At 39.6% G+C, this 20,546-nt stretch overlaps 1 protein-coding gene across 1 annotated transcript; it reads left to right on the forward strand.

Annotated features, from left to right (window-relative positions):
* Positions 1-6,481: 6,481 nt before the first annotated feature.
* On the forward strand, positions 6,482-17,025 carry LOC149288767 (DBH-like monooxygenase protein 2). Its single transcript, XM_089491460.1, has 10 exons — positions 6,482-6,679; positions 7,401-7,547; positions 7,780-7,935; positions 8,640-8,723; positions 9,270-9,437; positions 10,120-10,222; positions 10,424-10,590; positions 13,009-13,068; positions 15,887-16,020; positions 16,818-17,025. Exons 1-10 carry the CDS (start codon positions 6,482-6,484, stop codon positions 17,023-17,025), a joined length of 1,425 nt encoding a protein of 474 aa, XP_089347586.1.
* Positions 17,026-20,546: the final 3,521 nt, after the last annotated feature.

A 20,546-nucleotide genomic window follows, 5' to 3' on the forward strand; every position in this document is an offset into this window, starting at 1 on the left:
TCAGCATAAATAATGCAATAAAATTAAAACAGCTCATTTATCGTCTTATAAGTCAGTATTAACGCACTATACACTCCCGTAAACAAGGGTAAACATAAGCAATAGAATGAGTAATATTAATATTTATATCAAATTTGTTATTTTAGTTCCTTATTGTTAAACTTGTGGTTCGCAGGTCTTATAATTTTGGGATGTTGTTCGTGTTACTGTTTTCCTGTAAACTTTTTGCAGAAATAATGCAATATAATTAAAACCCCTTGTTTATTTTGTGATAAGTCAGTATTAAATACACACTCCCGTAAACTAGGGTTAACATAAGCTAGAGGTTGATTAATATTAATGATCATGTGAAATATATTATTTTTTATTGTTTCTTGTAAAAATTGTGGTTCACAGATCATATAGTTTCGTAATGTTGTTCGTGTTACTGTTTTCCTGTAAATTATACACAATATTATAATATTATAAAACTAAAAGTTCTGATAAAATTAAAGTAAACAAATGGAATATAGAATGTATATATTACATTTTATAGAGAAACTACATGAAATATATCTTTACAATTATGTTAATGTAAAGAAAGACAATTTACTTTCCCAATTAACATTTATATGGATAAAAGAAAGTAAACTAATTGATTAACGTAAATATAGCAAAGTATTATACAGTATATGTTAAGTAAATGATCAGCAGTGTGTGACAATGTTTAACACTTTTGATAAAGTGTGAACATTTTACTATATTCTTTGAATTGACGTGTAATTTGTCTTGCTCTATTGTCAGATATTTTTTTATTATTATTTAGGGCAAATAAATACCCAAAATGTTTTTTTTCTTTGTTTTTCTTATGGTAATTTTTGCAGTGTATTTTTAGATCATGATATGTTAAATCATCATAAAATAACTTATTGTATATTTGAATTACTGCTGTTTAAAGATTAATCTTTTAAATAATCACTGAAGTTTTAAAATAAAAATGCTAATTTTTCCTCCATATAAACTGCTCTATAATCTTTAAAACTGCACTGAGATTTTATAGCATTTGCAGAGCAAAAATTACAGAGAGAACTAAAATTACTAAAAACAGAAACAAGGAACTATGTTCTAAATAATGCATTATTATAAAATAAAGTTTTTGGATTAATGTAAATAAAGAGATTGTATAAAGAAACACATATTCAATTTTATGATGTAGAATGCTGGCATTATTCAAATGTAATAAATAATTGACTACATTTCATGTTGACTCTGACAAAATGACTGAGCAAAAATAAAGTATATTTTTAAAAAAATGTTGTAGAATTAAAAATCAAAAACATGTTGCTTTTAAACATCACAAAACCCACAAAAATGTTAATTTAAACTTAGAGTTTTAGTTGAAAGTTCAATTAGAATTTAAAAATAAAGTGAATTAAAAAAAGTGAATAGAAAATAAGGTAATAAAGTACTAGGTTAATAGATTGTATGCGTTACAATTACAGTTGGCTCATAGGATCTTTGGATCAGTCCCAGTTTTTTTTTTATACTTTTTTTAATACAGCAATAATGATATGAAACGTAAGTTGAAGGGAAATTCACATTTTTTTTTTTAATAAGGGAGTGTCAGGGGTTATCAAACTTTCCATTTGTGAAAGAATACCAAAAATTTTTTTTTTCAATTTTTCATAATTTTTTATAGAAAGTTAGATGTTATATTAATTAAAAAAAAGCATCTTGTCCCGAAAAAAACCCCAAAAACATAACTTGTTACTAAACAAGAGCCCCGCAAAAGGGTTAAAACAGCCTTGGTCACAAAGGGTACAAAAAATCAAAAACAGCCTGGTCCTTAAGGGGTTAAGGTGGCCCTGTAAATACTTTTACGCAGGAATCATGTCTATGGCTATGAGTCTTCTGTGACGTTCCAATATATCAAGCTGTGACAATCACCATCTGGGACACCAGGGTTTGGTTGGGTAATTTCCGGGCCCCCGAAGCTCCCTTTGGATGGGTCGAACTTTTACAATAAATACCCAACTTAGCATGAAGATGATGACAAAATAGCACGTTCTTCTCGGACCGATATGGACCCTTTCACTTCATATTTCTATACGTCTTCTCCACACCCACATTGTAGACAATTATGCGACACGAAGTCCTTATAATTTCGATGTGAATGACGTGTTACTTTGTAATTTGAATGTCATTAAACATTTTTTGCCGTGATTTAGCTCCACGATATCTGTCTGACCGACCCATAATTCCATCTAATGACCTGATGGAAAGTGGAGGTTACTTCAAGTTCAGCAACGCATTCCGAGCCGCTCACTTCCTCACGCTTTACGTTTCTGGCCCTGTTAATTGGTCCTCAGGTGTTTTGGAATAAATTGTTTCTTTTTCACCCCTATTTCTATATATTTTCTGTTGCTTACAAGAGATGGCTGCAAGATCCTCTTCAAAGACGTTGCATAGGTCTCTCGGACCTCTTTGGGTTTTAGGGGTAAGGTAAGCCAAGACGTGTCCTGAGATGAAGATTGGGGACAAACTTGGACAAACTGAGTGAATTCTTTTGTTAAAAAAATAGCAGTGAGTGCAACTTGCATAAACTTGCCTGCAGGAGACTCGAGCGTACCCGTGAGTCGCCCTCGAGTTGGAACTCACCTTGTAACCCCAGATAACGGGAAGCAAAAATAAATAAATTGCTTCCAAAGTTGAGTTTTTTTAGTCAGACAGCTTTATACATAGCAAACCTGCAATGCTGCCATTTGCTGGGGCAAGCGTGGCTGACGCCCCAAGCTTTGCACTTAGGGGGGCCCTGCGATGCCACAACTTATCGCACCTCCCACTCCTTCACATTTGGGGTCTCTGGATGATGTCATATCCCAGCGCTCTGCTTTCTCAGTGATGCAGAGACCACAAGCACAAACGAGAGCAGGATCCCCGCTTGCCCCTACCTAAAAATGGAAACAAAGGGGCCACACGAACCGTCCTTGCCCCCCACAAACCTCTGGGGGTCGCTCCGCATGCAGTCACAGAATAATGTTACATTGTATTCTTTTTTATTTACATCTAATGCATTTCACTTTTGGTTCAGATTGGTGTAAATATCCATGTATTTTTCTGTATTTCTATTCAATGTCCGAGGGGAATCAGTATTATGTTTTGTTTTTAATCTGAATCTGATTATATTAATGATTATACATTATTTAACCCTTGCGTGAGCCCTCCGACACAATAGTTATCCTTGGGGCGTAAGGTTTTACGATATAGAGAGCGATTGCTGCTAAAATGTATTATTATTTATTATTATTATTTTGTATTTTTCTTCAGGCTCCTAAAAATCAAGCCGGCTCCTAAAATTATTTTTAAGTCTTAAATTCTACATAAATCTGCTCAAACCTCAGCTGGAAAAAGGCATTTGTTTAAAAGGGGGACATAATATCCCAAGATCTGCTTTATATCAGGTATATTCCAAATAGTAATTTAATTTCTATAAAATAAAAATTTAATCTGAGAACTAATTTCTTTTTTTGCGTAAATTGTAAACGGTCATTATTGTTGGGGTCACTGTCTGTACGTGCGAATGGCTTAGTATTCGGAGAGGTCACTGGGCTGAGGCTGAAACTCCATGGAGTTGCGCCCCCTGGTGGAGAGTCAGCGTAAAATCTCTGCCAGGGTCAGGGCGTTCAATGTTCAGGCCGCGGGCCACACAGTAACGAGGCTGTTGATTATCAGGTAGTTACAGAGGTGATGAAAGAGGCATCTTTGATTCGGCGCCAGGCGGAATCTGAGCCAAATGTGTGCAAGATGAGATGGCAAGCGATGGCAAGGCTGGTGGATTGAGTGAAATCAACAAATGAATAAAAAATTTCACATGGCGTAATGAAAGAAATGCGCTTAAATCATTTTGGAGCACAAGCGATGGATTTTAAGTGCATTCCTTTACCAACAAATGACAGCTATTAAAACTATAATCTAATATCGTTTAAATTAACACTTTAGATAAATCACAATTGTGAAAGGAAATGGTTAACAGGCTTGGGTTTCCTTATGATTACAATAGACGAGGGCGCCCTCTAGTGTACACTGATAGTATGACCAAACAGTTTTATTATTAATATTTTTAAGAACGTACATATCCACAGCGCTGTACAATTTAAATATGAGGTTCTTCTCAATTGCATATTTCAGATGCTGCAGTATGAAGAACGGCCTTTGGTGGGAAAACAGCTTGCTTTTAAAAATTCAGTAATATTTCTATAATTTATCTTATGTAGATGGAGTTTATTATGTGCTGCATAGACCTCTCAGTGCAGAGAAAAAGAAACTTAAATAAGAAATCTATTCCTTGCAAGAAAGACCATTTTTGCAAATGATTCCGAAAAAAATCTTAATTTCAGTAGTAGCGGGGGTTAGATGTAATTTTTTATCTGCAGATTGTTATGGTACATAAATAATAATAATATAGGTCTTTTCACAAAGAGGTTGTGTGGCCTCAAGTTCAGCCTCATGCCCTTACAACTATGAGTTGTTTGCGAGGGCATGAGAGTAACTTTAAGTTTCAGGTGTGAGCATGGGAATCTACATGTCCTCACCTGAAACATGCAAGATTCCCATCCCTAATAATTAATTTAAAAGCCCAAAATGAGAAGCCCAAGAGCCCTTATTAACTAAGGTGGGGCTGTGGGATGGAAGGTTAAAGTAATAAAACATGACTCTTGGGGGGTATCTTTGTCCCCTCATCACCAGAAGAATGTTTGACAAATACACATTAAAATGCTCACAGGGGGCTAAGGTTACTCACAGAGTACTTTAATATGCATTTTTTCAACAGTGGGGCTGTCAGAGACACTAAACAAAATCAACTATCATTTTTGCTTTAAACAACTATACAAAACCGATCACATCCATTATGCTCCGCATCCTCATGATTCTTGTTCCCAGCCTAAACTAATTCCTTTAATGCGTCTGGTTAAATAACTTCCTCCTTTGTCGATATCCGATCCCTTTCCCTCGGGGTGGCGAGATACTTGCACATAATTATTGCCTCTGCTATCTCTTGATCGGGTGAATTTAATTACATTACATAACAAATTACTGCTGATACCAAACACAAGATAAAGACCTCTCCGATCTCTGCAACAAAAAATGGATAGTTGGAATTGAGCATTTTTGAGATATACAAGAATTTTTGAAAATAATCCAAAAATCCTTTTCTACAGTATATATAAGCCAATGAGTATATATTCAAGTGGAAACATTAAATGTGCTTTATCTCCTTCGAAAGTCTTGAGAAACGGAAGGGACTCTCCGGTTGAGCCGGATTTATCTCCTTGGTGGAAAAGATGACCGATAATTCAGCTAAAACCCACTACTCCATGAGAAATAACCAGTGGTGTTGTCAGGGGACATCATTCTCTTTCTGTCCTTTAGGAGATAAATATATAAACTAACATTATTAGTCCAGCCTGTAGCTAGCAATGGATGAGGAGATCCAATAAATGGATTATATAATCTTTACGATCATCCAGCGCTTAATGCAAACTGCGTAATTCAAGAGTCCAGCTCAGGGCCAAATCGAGTTTGGTTTCCGGTAATCTTACCTCCTGGATTAAGTATTTCGGATATTCCTTTTGGGACGATTTCATCACACGTTAACCTTTTCTAGGAATAATGGATTCAAGGGCTGATATATGTCTATTGGTCTCATGCTATGACGCACGGGAAACATTATACATACTGGTCGTTGTCTTTACAATCTTGCTTGTGTAGAAGACTTCTTATGACTCGAGACGAGACGGAGGATAGTTTTTGGATAGGGGTCTTGTAAAGAGTTACCAGGTCATGTGACTTCACTTTTCAGCTTGTTCCATGTACAGTTTGATGAATTTTGAGGAACATTCAATATGGGGTCCATGGAAATTAACTAATGTTCTTCAAACTTTGCCAGGCTGTTCCTAAACTTGCTGAAAAGTAACCCAGGTTTTTTTTTTCCATCAGATACAGCGTGCAGATATTAAAATTATTAACAAATAAATAAAAACGTGGTGGTTAAAAATTCAACAGGAAATATTTCATGCAATCAGAGAGATGAATGGGAATTGATACATTCCAGGAAACGTGAATTCTATAATAATAATATTTGTTAATGTTTTATATTAAAGTTACATAATAGTTACATTGTTTCTTATCTACTGTATAATTCTTTTTTTTAATATGGAACTAAATCTTTATTTCCTGGTGGGAAAAAAAAAGCCCAAAACATTTTGCCTATCGATTTCCAGCTAATCTTGTAATAAGGACTTTCGAATTACTTGCTTATCTGAGATTAATAAACTCTAGAGTTCAAGAACGCAAAACAGGCAAGAAAACAGCAATTGTCCTGATTTAGCTATCCCCGCATAAGAAGGTTATAAAGATACCACTCTGCTGCCGAGAGATTATTCCAAGCGTCGATGCTCCAGGAGGTCCTCGATAGCCAGGGCCAGATGCTCAGCCTCTCACCATGAAAGCTAAGCAGAGCTCCGTGTGGCATGTTTGGTGGCTGCTAGCCGCGGGCTGTTGTATTGTGGTGTCTAGGAATGATATAAAATTAGAATACTCGGAAGTGGTAAAGCCGCGAGGAAGTGAGAATGTGGAGGAGACGGCTTTTTTGGTTTGGGGATATGACCGAGAGAACCAAGAGATCCTCATTGAGGTTCAGGTACGGAAGGCATCATGGATAGGATTAGGACTGAACTCAGACGGATTGATGAACGGATCGGATTTTGTGATCGGTGGTTGGGATGAAGAAAATCAGCCTTTTTTTTATGTAAGTTTTTGAAATGGGGGGGGGTTTGTGGGGTTGATAATCGCCAAAATCCATTAAAAAAGACATTTTCCAAATATTCCCCATTCTGATTATAAAGTCAATCTTGACCTAAAATGGGGTTAAATCAGTGCATTGAGATGGATTTTGTTTGTCACGGCAACAGAAACCATTCAAAAAAATAAAAGAATTTGTGTCCAAAGAAATACTCCATTGACTTCAGGGGGAATCGGCATCTTTGATAAATATGGTACATGTGCAAGTTGTAGACCCAGTTTTAATATGGCTTTTTGGGATAATATTAGCATTTCAGTCTTTAGGGACCCATTGATCAGGGTAAAACTCGTGCAATTTGGCACAAAAAAAAATTCAACATGGCAACCAGTTCAATGATTCTTCTAAGTGCTTCAAATTAAACCCTTTATTTCACAATTGCCAACCTTTTAATTTAATAACCGACAACAATCTTAAAATCAAGGATAGGCAGCTATTCCCAATAATGACTGGTAGGAATTTTCAGATGCTCTTTACTGAAAACTTAAGACTTAAGTTAATGTACTAACAAGAATTCTTTTCCAACTTGGAGTGAATAAAATACATTCTGTGCCCCTTACAGGATGCCCACGTGGTGGGAGAATGGCCCCCGGTCAAGGACGAGTCTCAGGACTATGAGCTAGTAGAGTTGACGAATAACGAAACCCACAGCTTTCTCCGAGTTTGGCGCAAGTTTTTCACATGTGACCCCTTCGACTTGGAGATCGAGGTGAATGAGAATATATTCATTCATTCATTTTATTAGTAACACCAATAAGAGATTCTGGATTGATAGTGGTTGACCCTTCATTCTGTACAGTGATGTCTATGGGTTAAAATGATCAACTCAACTGCACATCCTTGACTTGGCAAATAAACCCAGAAAAATACAGTAGCGACTAAATTTGTTAAATCACCCCAAATTTTTATAGACAATTAAAGATCCTTCTTTCTTGTTCTAGAACGATACTGTGCGGGTGATGATAGTTTACGGAGAGGACCATGATCTGCAGTATTCTGAAGACCATTTTTTCTACAGACCAACATTTTTCTTGGAGGTTGATTCTTATGTTAAACAACCCAGTACCCTCTTCTCCTACGATTTCAGAATGAATGATGTAAGTAGCCTATTGTGAATGACCCCAAAGCATTTTGCAACATGTTAATAAGTGCAGGTATTCTTAAGTCATTGGGTTAGAAAACTAGACTTTTGGTTCTTTTTCCTCCTCCTCCTGGCTGCCTCCACTGAAACCAGGAAGTGTACTTAAGTATGCCTCCTGCGCATGATGCGTAAGAGCTCCAAGTGAAGCGTCAGCTGACCCATTCTCATTCATTTATTTTTTCCAGCGTGCAACAGGCCTTTTTGATTCCTGAAACATTGTGTTGCAATAATGTGAGCATCTTGTCATGAGTTTAGAGTATGGGCAGAACTTTCCTCTCGCCTCTAGTTGATAGGAGGAGAAAGGGGTTAAGAAAAATGGACAGACGCTTAAAGGGTTAAAGTATCAGAGGGCAAAGGGGTAGGGGTGTGGAATGAGCTGAGGAAAGTGAGAAGCGGAAAAAGGGTTAAAAAGGAAGGAGAGTGGACATTAGTTTAAGGGAGGTGACAAGAAAAATGACAGTAAGAGAAAAAAATATCCATAGTATTGCTTTAGGTGACCCGATTGAAATCATAATATTTCCAGGAAACTAGAAATTCAAATAAATGTATTTTTAAGAAATGCTGATTCTGGGCACGTTACGTGGAATTTATGCCAATTAATGTTTGTCCAATCTGGGTCATTTTTAAGCACTTATTCTTATTGTCTCCCTGTTGCTTCAGTTCCTTATTCCAGAACAGGACACTACGTACGCCTGCACCTTTATCCCGCTCCCCCAAGTCACTACAAAGCATCACGTTATAATGGTAAATACCCACCTTTCCTTGCTTCCTCATCTTATCGCCTACTGTTTTACTTATATTAAGCTGATTAACAATTCCCAAATTATTACACTGAACCTGGCGAGGTCTGGTTAAGGATCCTCCCCACCTAGTTCCCCAATTTTGCGTCTATTCTTCACAACAGTTAGGTGATACGTATCTTTGCAGGCTTCTTTCCACCAAGTAGTAGTAACCTTGGATTGTAGTAAGTTAATTCCCATGCTTGGTTCCTCTACTACAGATTCGGCCAACATTCAAAGAATCATTGGAGGGATTGGTGGTCTCCATTGATCTTGGTGCGTCTGTCCTCATGCCAATGGTCTTTTTCCTAAACCCATAATAGCCTAACTTTTAGGTGATTTGACCCGTCTACGGCTCCGACTATTTACTCCTACAGGAGTAAGATAACTAAGATGGCTTTGAGAGCATTGTCCACCTTCAATGAGTTGTATATGAAGGTGAAGGGGTGTATACTCTCTCTAACTCATTCCAAGTATTCCTTTCTAATAATACTTACACTTTGTGTTCCAGTATGAGCCGGTAATTGATCCAGCCAGCGTTGGAATAGTTCATCACATTTTGATCTACGCCTGTGCCAACTCCACTATTGTTACGTCGGAGGTTGGCGATTGTTATGGTGGGGACTCCCGATTCTCCCAGTGTATGACGTCTATGTTTGGGTGGGCTGTTGGCGGAGAGGTGAGTTGGGAAAACATGATGTGAACTAAATCGCCTAAAACATCCACCGGAATGTTTTACACATATAGATGTTTAATAATGCTGATCCTTAGATTGTAAGCTCATGAGCGAGGCCCTCAACGATCCACCATTCCTGCCAGGAACTTAAAAGAACCATAAGGCTAGATGGCTGCTTATTGGCAGGGCTCTCAATGTGTGATGTATCTGTATGCATTAATGTACCATTTCCAACTTCACCTCCATATTTAATTCCTCTTTTCCTCCATCCCCTAAACCTTTTTTTCCCCTTATAGAAGCTTTTCCTTCTTTGTAGTCCCTCAATTCAGGTTTTTTTTTCAGCCCTCACTCACTTTGATTGTGTCTTCCTCATTTACTTCTACCCTATGATCATTATAGACACCTTAACAAGAAAGGCACAAATGTGACTTTTTTATCTTAAAAAAAAAAAACGATTTCAATAATCAGAGAAATAATAATGACAGAGGAGCAAACTACAGCGATATTGATACAATGTTACAAAAAAGAGTAATTATGATTCTTTATTGAGCAATTACTTTCTTTTTATCATTTTTCCAAAATACTCCTTGCTAAAAGCAGTCATTTCAGACAAGAATGGGCGGGAATTATGTGAACCAAGATTTGATATTTATTGTATTTCTGTGTTTTTTTGTTTTTTTTTCAGGCATTTTATTTTCCAAATAATACTGGAGTACCAATTGGAACTGAGAAAGATCCTCAGTATATAAGAATCGAAGTCCATTACAGCAATTTTGGACTAAAGTCAGGTACTGGATGAGAGGAAGGTGTGCGCCTGGCAGGTTCCCTTTACCGGCCTGTCCATACTTGGACCTTAATGCATATACTTGGCTTTTTAAACGTGAAAGTCCCATTTCATAGGGTTATCGAGTGTTCTGAAATGTAACGGGAAGAGTCAGGATCTCTGTTGTGATTATCCTGGAGGTAGACCGTGTCTATTTTTGTTTCAGGTATAAAAGATAACTCTGGGATCAGAATTTTGTATACCCCAGAGCTTCGCGAACACGACAGCGCGATTCTGATGGTTGGGGTATTCACGTTTCCGGCTCAATTTATCCCGCCCGGCGTAGAAAACTTCAGAAATTATGGCCTCTGCAATACGGAGCTAATCCCGCAGGTACGGTAAACAGGGCCAGGAGATACTCACACTCATTCACTCTCTCACGCTCTCGAAGTGTCTTCCTACCTTCTCTGCCAACCAGTTCGCATCGTCTTGTTCTTCATCTCTTCTTTCATCTTCTCTCCTTCTTATCTCTTTTCTATTTGTGCTTTAGCTTGCACATCACATCTTCGATTTTCAGACGGGGGGTCCCTATGTACCTGTTGGCAAGAATTATCTTTAAAGATCCTTTAAACGTAGTATGGCAATACAGAATTTGCCCAATAGGAGTCAGCAGTCGTTTGCATATTTATTTTCTTAGTGATGCTAATTGTGACTTTGTTTGTTTGTACATGAATTATACGGCATGTAGAAATCTTTTAATGAATGTTACACAATTTATTTAGCTTAAAATTTCGGAGAATTTTCAGGAACCAACTAGTTTTTAGGCAGTGCATGAAAAGGAATTTACAAAATATTTGATTTAATTGTCCTTAAAATATACTAAATTAAAATAAAATGCATTAAAATTCATTATTTAAGAATTTAAATCAAATTCTGGGTGCGAGAACCATTCGACAAAACACTCACTACAGCTGCATCTGGTGCTGGAGAAGAATACGGAGCGTTTCTAGGTATAGAGGCCCTGTTTTCATGGAAAACAAGGACATTTCTGGCAAAAGTGTTTCTAACCATCAGACTTTTACACTTAAACTTGGATCAGCGAACTCAACGTGCCATTGGAACACAGGAGTGATGGGAGTGATAAAGGGCCATTGGAACACAGGAGTGATGGGAGTGATAAAGGGCCATTGGGACACAGGAGTGATGAGAGTGATAAAGGGCCATTGGGACACAGGAGTGATGAGAGTGATAAAGGGCCATTGGAACACAGGAGTGATGGGAGTGATAAAGGGCCATTGGAACAAGGGAGTGATGGGAGTGATAAAGGGCCATTGGGACACAGGAGTGATGGGAGTGATAAACGGCCATTGGGACACAGGAGTGATGGGAGTGATAAAGGGCCATTGGGACACAGGAGTGATGGGAGTGATAAAGGGCCATTGGGACACAGGAGTGATGAGAGTGATAAAGGGCCATTGGAACACAGGAGTGATGGGAGTGATAAAGGGCCATTGGAACACGGGAGTGATGGGAGTGATAAAGGGCCATTGGGACACAGGAGTGATGGGAGTGATAAAGGGCCATTGGGACACAGGAGTGATGGGAGTGATAAAGGGCCATTGGGACACAGGAGTGATGGGAGTGATGAAGGGCCTCTGTGCGGCTATGAAGAGATTCCATTAAAAATCACCCATATCCAGCAACGATAGTCATTTATAACATTAACCCCGTCTGTGCTGTATTTCTGACCATTTTATGTAATTTTAATGGAATAAATGTACTTCTCTTTCAAAAAACAAGGAAATTCCTAAGTCACCTCAAACTCTTAAATGGCACTGTATATATATATATATAATCTGTATATACTGTATATTGTATATGTTGTATAATATATTGGACACTATAGATTAATTGGGGTCTTCTTGAACCGCCACCGATCGCCCCGGTCTATCCCTGCTTCTTGTAGGTTATGGATGAGCCATTTGAAGACCTGACAGTGACGACGTTCCTGCTGCATGCCCACCTCACCGCACGTGGGCTACGGGTTATGCATTATAGGTAAGACATAACTAGTATATATTTACATACATGTAGGAAGGTCAGGGTGTTACTATGTAACCAGGAATTAAATTCAACATTCCGATACAATTATGTGAGTTGTACAAAGAAATATTGGCTAATACAGCAGCTTACAATTTCTCAATTACAAAGTTCTCTTTATTTTTGAGGAACGGCACGTTAATTGGTAGCCTTGGTGAAGACAAAAAATATGACTTCAATTTACAGCAAATCCGAAATTTTCCTGGAACGGCCACCATAAAACTAGTGAGTGACAACACATCTTTATAAACATGAATGTTAAGCCAATACCGTGCAATTTATTAGGCATGTTTATTTTAAAGATATTTTTCTCTGTGCCTCATTCGGCCCCCCATCTAGTTGCCGTTTTTTCCTGCTGTAAAGAGTCAAACCTTAATCAGTTGTTGGTCTCGTGATTCAGGAGCCGTATGTCTATCCCATGCATGTTTAAATACCCTTACTGTATTACCCTCTACCGCTTCTGCTGGGAGGCTGTTCCACCTATCTACCACGCTCTCAAAAAAGTAAAACTTTTCTCCTCCTTTGAAATAAATTCCCCTCCTGTACTTTGTTAAATCCCTTTATGTATTCAAATGTCTCTCTCCCATCCCCCCTCTCTCTTCTCTCCTCCAAGCCGGATATATCGAGATCCCTTATTTGTTCCCGATACTTTTTTTCCTGTAAACTATATGCATCTAAAATATTCTTTTATTTTTTTTGTTACACTCTTAGGGGGATCAGATTTTGGTTGAATGCACTGGGAATACGATGGATCGAGAAGAAGTGACATTTGTAAGTTTTATCGAACCTTATCTATATATTGTAATATATTATAATTCAATATAATTACAATATAATAATTCAATATACATACTGTATATATATATAAAATATACATATATAAAAGTATATTTAATGCCTCTACAGAAGTCACTAAACGTCATATTATATCGAGGTTAGATTGGGCAGAGCTGGGACTCGGACCCCGGCTGATTGCTGTAAAAAGGGCAACATAGAATGTTGAGGCTCCATGGCTTTCTAGATCAGAACCTTACCTTCCAAGAAGCTTAAAATTCTGAAATGTTACAATAGAAACCTAGAATAGCATGTATGATAATTATTAGAGATTTGCAGCTGCCAGGCCATGATGTTCAGCGATGAGCATATCTGGGAACTCTCCAGGTTTGACCTGGAGAACTCCGGGTCGACACCTGAATCCTCGGGGTCTTAACACGCCCAGCTTCCTGCACATTTCCCCTTAGAATAGGGGGTGTTTTCCGCGATTTCCGCCGGAATGCCAACTGACGTTAATGGGAACACCCCTGACGTTAGTAAGACCACCCACCGACATCAGCGGGACTGTCCACCGACGTCGGTGGGATGTCCTGGCTGCGTCCAGCAAGGGTAGGCTCTGAGTAGCCAGGTATGGTAGTGAGGTCCTTTGCAAAGATCCGCATGGGAGATCAGAGTAGACTACGATGAGGTACAAATGGAATCATAAAGAGGACATGTATGTGTACGTGTGTTGGTGTCAGAGTTAGTGTGTAAATGTATGTGTTACCATAGGGGTCAAGTGACTGGAGGGGGACTCGGCTTCCCTGGCTCCAGGCCAAAAAATGTCAACCCTCTCTTGGCAATACCTAAAACCTGACTAGAATCAATAGAACCGAAAATCTTCTGTTAGCAAATTTGGTAAAAGCTAGACTTGTGCATTCGTCTTCGGGCGAGTGCGTTTTCGTATTCGTTCCGAAGACATAAAGAAGAGAAGACAGTGCCGGTAAAACGTAGGCGAAGACGAAGACTCACACACGAAGAATCTTCGCCTTCGTCTACTATTCTCCCCGGTCCCTTCCCCATCTAACTTACCTTATCTTCACAGCATCGCGGGAGTTGACTGAAGTGGAAATCCGCAGGTTCGTCGTCAGGGGTTACAGGGCAGTGTGAGTGAGCCTATTGGTCACCTGCAGGGTCTTCCTCTGGCATCAACCAATTGGTTGATGCCAGAGGAAGACCCTGCAGGTGACCAATAGGGCTCACTCGCACGGCATTTTTAACTCCTGATTTCCGCTCCCGTTAACCCCTGCGATGCTCCGTTGGATAACGGGAGCAGAAATCCGTAGGGTAAAGGGCTGTGCAAGCGACCAATAGGCTCACTCGCACGGCCCTTTACCACTAGTTGCTGGCAGAAAAAAAAAATAAAGCAACCTGGGACCCTGCTGCAACAGTTAAAAGTCCGTGCCAGCGACCAACAAAGTCGCTGGTACGGACATTTAACTGACACAGCAGGGACACCAGTGGTCTCCCCGCTGTGTCAGTTAAATGTCAGTGCCAGCGACCAACAAAGTCGCCGGTACGGACATTTAACTTAGCATAAATAACTTACTATAACTTCGGACAGAATGCTGCCCTCTGCTGGTTTTACATTAAGTAGCATATGCTTGAAATCCAAAGTTATTATGCTACTCAGTGTAAAACCAACAGAGGGCAGCATTCTGTCCGACGATATATTAGCCATATGTGGCAGTGTGTTCATTTTCATTTATTAATTATTTAAATAAAATATATTCCCATGATCCGCTGGTCTCCCCGCTGCAAGAGTTAAATGTCCGCACTCGCGGACATTAATTCTGTCGAACTTGCAAACTCTTTTTTTCTATTTATTTTGGGGTTTTTTTGTATTAAACTGTTAGACGAAAGCATCATGGGAATGTATTTTATTTGAATAAATGCAAATGAGCTCACTGCCACATATGGCTAATATATGTTCGGAAAGAATGCTGCCCTCTGTTGGTTTTACATTAAGTTGCATAATAACTTTGGATTTCTTTGAAGCATATGGAACAATGCTACTTAATGTAAAACCAACAGAGGGCAGCATTCTGTCCGAACAAATATTAGCCATATGTGGCAGTGTGCTCATTTGCATTTATTCAAATAAAATATATTCCCATGATCCTTTCGTGTAATGGTTTAATACAAAAAAACCCCAAAATAAATAGAAAAAAAGAGTTTGCAAGTTCGACACAATTAATGTCCGCGAGTGTGGACATTTAACTGTTGCAGCAGGGAAGACCAGCGGATTATGGGACTATATTTTATTTAAATAATTAATACATGAAAATGAACACACTGCCACATATGGCTAATATATCTTCAGACAGAATGCTGCCCTCTGTTGGTTTTACACTGAGTTGCATAATATTCTGCCCGAGAATATATTAGCTATATATGGTAGTGAGCTCATTGGTCACCAGCAGGAGGCCCCCTGCTGGCGACCAATAGAGTTGCTGATACGCACATTTAAACTACTGGCGCCAGAGCTGTTGCGGTACGCGTTAACCCCGTATTAACCCCTTAACCGGAATAAAACGAAGAAAAAACGAATATTCGTCCAAAGAGAAGACAGGAACGGGCGAATATTCGCGGAATACGAAGATTTTTTTTTTACGAAGACGAAGAGCCCCCTGGTGCCCAAGTCTAGTAAAAGCTGATGCTTTAGCTGAAGTTTAACAGACAGGAAGGTCTTCTAGACCACCTAGGTCTCTTCTTCAAGCAAAATATGATCATCTTCCTAAATCCTCTAAAAATGTATGGATGTATTTGTTCACAGGGAGGGCCGAGCACCCTGAACGAGATGTGTATAGGATTCCTGTTCTATTATCCGGCGATTCCAATTGCTGCATGCTGGAGCCTCATGGACGTTCAGGGTATAGCTGAAGCTCTGGGTCAGGGACCCACCGACACGTGAGTTTACAGCTTTCACGAAAAGTACTTTTAGAGTAGTACCCTCACCCAGGATCAGTCTTTCAGACGCCTCACTCAGTGGAGTCATTAGGCGATTTATCCCGAGGCATCCAGGACACCAAAAACGATCCAATCTGCCTCTGTGAAGTTACTTCTCAAGACATCTCCTTGGGTTTAGTGTTTGGATTTGAGTATCTGAGATGGTATTCACACACATCGTCGATAATTAGAGCCTAGAGCTCTCTCCCAAGCTTAGATATAGGGATAAGAAACTCCAGATCAGTTGATCATTCTTGGTCCAGAGAAGAACCACATAAATGAGTCCAACACTATCTCCAGCCCCTAGTGATTGCCCCTAAGTAGGGAGTCGAAGGATAGGTGACCAGGAAAAAAAAAATAACAGGTAACTCATGAACTACTGGTAACATTTTAGAATGTGGCGGGTTTTTAGGGTATGTATCTATTCTAGCATAGGTAACCCTCAGAAAGAGGCACAATAAAAAAAAATTCATGCATAAAGTATTAACAAAATGTTTCAAACTTTTTAAAATGTATCTTTAAAATGCCCTATGAGGGCTTGAAAGCTCAATGTGACATCTTACCGTATGGATGTTCCACTAAAAGGTATCACAACTTGCTTGTAGGACATTGTAGACTTGAAAGGTGTCCTCTACGCATATGAAGTTCTTCTAATACCTAAAGTTGGAGACCCTTGGAACACAGTTTATTATATTATAGGAGATCTGTTAATTCCACTAAATGTCAGTAAGCTACTCCCTTCTTCTCTGTCTTCTCAGTTTAATGGACGGCATTCTCAGCATTGACTCCATAGAATGGGACGATGAGATGAGGGAGGCTGCGCAGAAGGCGGTGATAGAGGCCAATCACATCGTTGTGGTGCAAAATCGCAAGGTGAGCGCCACGGATGCATTCCGAAGATGTGCGCAACTTCATGGAATTGGGTCAGGATACATTGTAACTCGCCATAAACACGAAGATACATGACGCTGTGAAATACACGGCTATCTGTCACTGGACACACAGCAACCTGCCACGGGGTGATGCACGCAGCTACCTGCCACGGGGTGACACACAGTTATCTGCCACGGGGTGATACATTTGTTTAGTGGGACGTGATCAGTTGTTTTCTTAATGTTGCCCTAACTTTACCACCTCGTTCCTCAGGGGGATAGAGTGAATCAGACGTCTCAATCTCCGCCTGTCTTCCCGCCAGTCCCTCATCCCTGCGAGGACACCCCATCTCCATGAGACACGCGACAACCCTTCTCCGTTCCCAGAGCCACTTCTGTCCTGCATAGACAATATTTTTACCCTACACCCAGAAGCTGTCATTACTGGAATCCCAGATGTCTTTCGTTTTATTTGTTGCTCTCGGCATCAAGACCCACAAATGAACCACTGAATGTATCATTCTTTGTACTACGTACAGCCAAGGCAGCATCTTCCATACAGAAGACATGGGAGACCTGGGAACTTTCAGGGTTCTTCCCTCAATCTCCGGGTCTCAGGGTGAAGGGGCAGATTCTCCAGGTTACACAGTCTGGAGCGACTCCTTCCTATTCTCCCCCCTCTGTGATCATATCTAAGACTCACAATTGGTGCTTTTGCTCCCAGTATGTTATCGTTGATATCCCTGCTTGAATGCAGGTGGCTCAAGTCTATCCTTAAATAATGACAATTCAAGGTTTCCGGTATTACAGCCATTTGGGTAACACATTTGGTGGGTTGCTACATAGAATCTTCACAAAGGCCTATTAAAGAGTTAATATTTCAGAATTATTATTATTTAGAAAGTTCCCAGGTCTGGAGACAGGTGACTACAGAGCCTTTATATTACTGGTGTTTTGGGAGACCCATGGTTGGGGCAGGTTGGCTTAGGGCAGGTCCAGGGGGCAGTTGCAAGGGAGGTCTCTGCAATACGATGGGGTAGTTTTGCCAGCGGTTGTTGGGCCTAGGGACACTTGACATGTAACGCCAGCCAACCTACAATAATCAATATATATCTCTGTTACCATGGTAACTCTTATGTGCCTGTACAGAGTACCCGATCAATCATACTGTACTGTAATGTATCATTATATGACATAATTTAGCACAAAGCCCATCATTTGTCCTCCGAAGGGATTTATCTGGATGGTGGGAATCTTTTGCAGCTCATTCTACGTCTACAAGCAATATTCATACCTGGGAACTTCTGGGCCCCCGGCTACCCGGAGACTTCCCTTGCGAGACGCGGCCAGGACTGCCCACTCACGTCAGTGGGAGTTCCCGTGACATCAGTGGGAGTTCCCATGACGTAAGTGGGAGTTCCTGCTGATATTGGGTGCGTTCCCACTGACGGCACCCCCTTGAAAAGGAAAATGGGCAGGGGAGCGGGGCGTGTCACCCGGCAGTCTCCCGGTTCAAACCCGGAGAGTTCCCGGTTATGGCAATATTATTAACCAGCTTTCAAATGCATTCATCGTTAGCTGCTGTCTGATAATCACAAAAAATGAATTGGGATATTGGTGACAAGGGGTCCAGTGTCCCCTAAAGATGTCAGCGCCCCCTCCGTTGCTTGTATCCCCTTTTATTCAGCCTACTGCTTAGGGTTGGCGTTCCTCATGGTCTGATATGCCGAGTGCCCCTCAGCACTGACCTCCTCGCATGGTTAATAAGATGAAACCATAAGCCGTTTCCCTGGGTAGTTCTTAATATTTCCAAATGAAAAAAGGGCTGGGAAGACGGCAACTGATTTATACATTTTGGGACTCTGCCTGACGTTTAAGCAACGTATAAAGGGTTAATCCTATAAAATAGTAAAACAAAGTGAAAATGGTAAAGCCTCAGAGAATAGAATGTTATCACATTTTATGACATAGACTTTTCCCCCCTCTTTTAGGGCAGAGAAGGCATTTGTATCTAGAGTGTAGGAGACTAAATAATCTAAGAGGAACGAGTTTAAAAGAATCCCAAATTTCCAAGGATGATAGCGATTGGAATTTTATTATTTTGGAGTTTTAGCAGCTGGGATTAGGATTTTAAAATTGACGGAAAACACTCAATAATCCAAGTCAAATAGAAAAATTTGAAACCATCGAGTGTCCTTATTTTCTCCATCTCATCTTCTGTTGATAATAAAACAATTAATTAATATATAATATTAATACCAAATAAAAAAAAAAACCTGAATGAAGTTGCCCTTGAGCGAAAATATTTTTTTCTGAAAAGGATAATGAAAAATTTTACACCTTTTTCCCAGATCTCGAAAAAATAATTTAGATTTCTGTTAAAAGTCAACCGTGTTTTTCGTTTTATTGTTAATTAAATTCGAGCGTTTCTTGTTAATGCTGGGATTACTGGTCCTGATTACTACCTACCTGAAGAAGGTGTTACAACATTGAATAAAAATGCCTACCTGACCCCACTTCCATATCAGCCGGGGGAGGGAGGGGAGGGTGAGAGCCTACTCAAGAGACAAGAGTTCGAGTTATCGTTTGAACCTAACTTTAATTGAGTAGTAGTATGAACATGAGGTAGGAACGTCGGTGTATGCCAATTATTTGGGATAAAAATGATGTAATTGTATGACATCATAAGTATTCTATCCCGGAACCCCGAATGTAGCATTTAATTGGTATTGTAATTAGAGATGCCAAAGTAAGGATCAATCAGTGATAATTGTTTTTTTTTAACCTATTTACAGATTATGGATTAGTCTGCAGAATACTTGAGTACAATTTACATCCTATGTCCCTTAACTGAATATTGATTTGGGATCATTCAATCAAATACACCGGTTTAAAATATACAATTATTAGTTTTTTAGTTCATAAAGCTTTAAAAATTATATTTTTTGAATAGCGACGTGTAGACAAACAGCTTTTTCATAAACCGGACCCCGTTGGAACGTCTCTACATGAGTAAACGAAGATTAAAACTATATTCCTTGCGTTTTTCTGTATTTTAAAACGAAGCATTGTCGTTGATATGGAAAAGTATCATTGACTTGGTTTATAAAGGAAAATTGGAAATGGGATAAAAAAATAATAGGACAATGGGTTTAATGGCTTTTTAGGTGGTTTTAGAGATCGAGTGAGGAAATTAAGGGATAATACACGATCCAAGCAGAAAGGGAGGTATAGAAAGTGGAAGGGAGGAAAGTAGGAGAAGGATGCAGAGCGAGGAAAGATTAGTCAGACAGCTGGGGAGGGGGTGGGGATGGAGGAATCTCTGCCGCACACTGCAGCTCTAACTGAAGCAGGAGAGAAGAAAGGGGCTACAGCGATGAGAGGTCACCATTAGGAACTGGGGGGCACAGAATGGAATATATGGGAGTGGGGGCCATTAAAAAGTCAATGACAATGACAGTCTCATAATACCCCACTGTTCTGTCTCACTTCAGTTTTTTGGGGGGTGTTTTCTTCCTTAGGGTCAGGTCATGAGTAGCTGGAAGGGTCATTAGTCTTGGGTAACTCTTCTTGATCGATGACCTGGCTCGTGAAGACGGGGACACCATTATGTTC

The sequence above is a fragment of the Sceloporus occidentalis genome, unplaced genomic scaffold, assembly GCF_023333645.1.
Source record: "Sceloporus occidentalis isolate IW3139 unplaced genomic scaffold, rSceOcc1.0.p SCAF_50, whole genome shotgun sequence".
NCBI lineage: Eukaryota > Metazoa > Chordata > Lepidosauria > Squamata > Phrynosomatidae > Sceloporus > Sceloporus occidentalis.

Bases quoted from the DNA above. Each gene is read 5' to 3' on its own strand.
- LOC149288767 (XM_089491460.1), top strand. From the start codon at position 6,482: ATGAAAGCTAAGCAGAGCTCCGTGTGGCATGTTTGGTGGCTGCTAGCC. The intron at 6,680-7,400 runs GTACGGAAGGCA...TGCCCCTTACAG, and splicing joins AGATCCTCATTGAGGTTCAG to GATGCCCACGTGGTGGGAGA. The intron at 8,724-9,269 runs GTAAATACCCAC...TTTGTGTTCCAG, and splicing joins CAAAGCATCACGTTATAATG to TATGAGCCGGTAATTGATCC.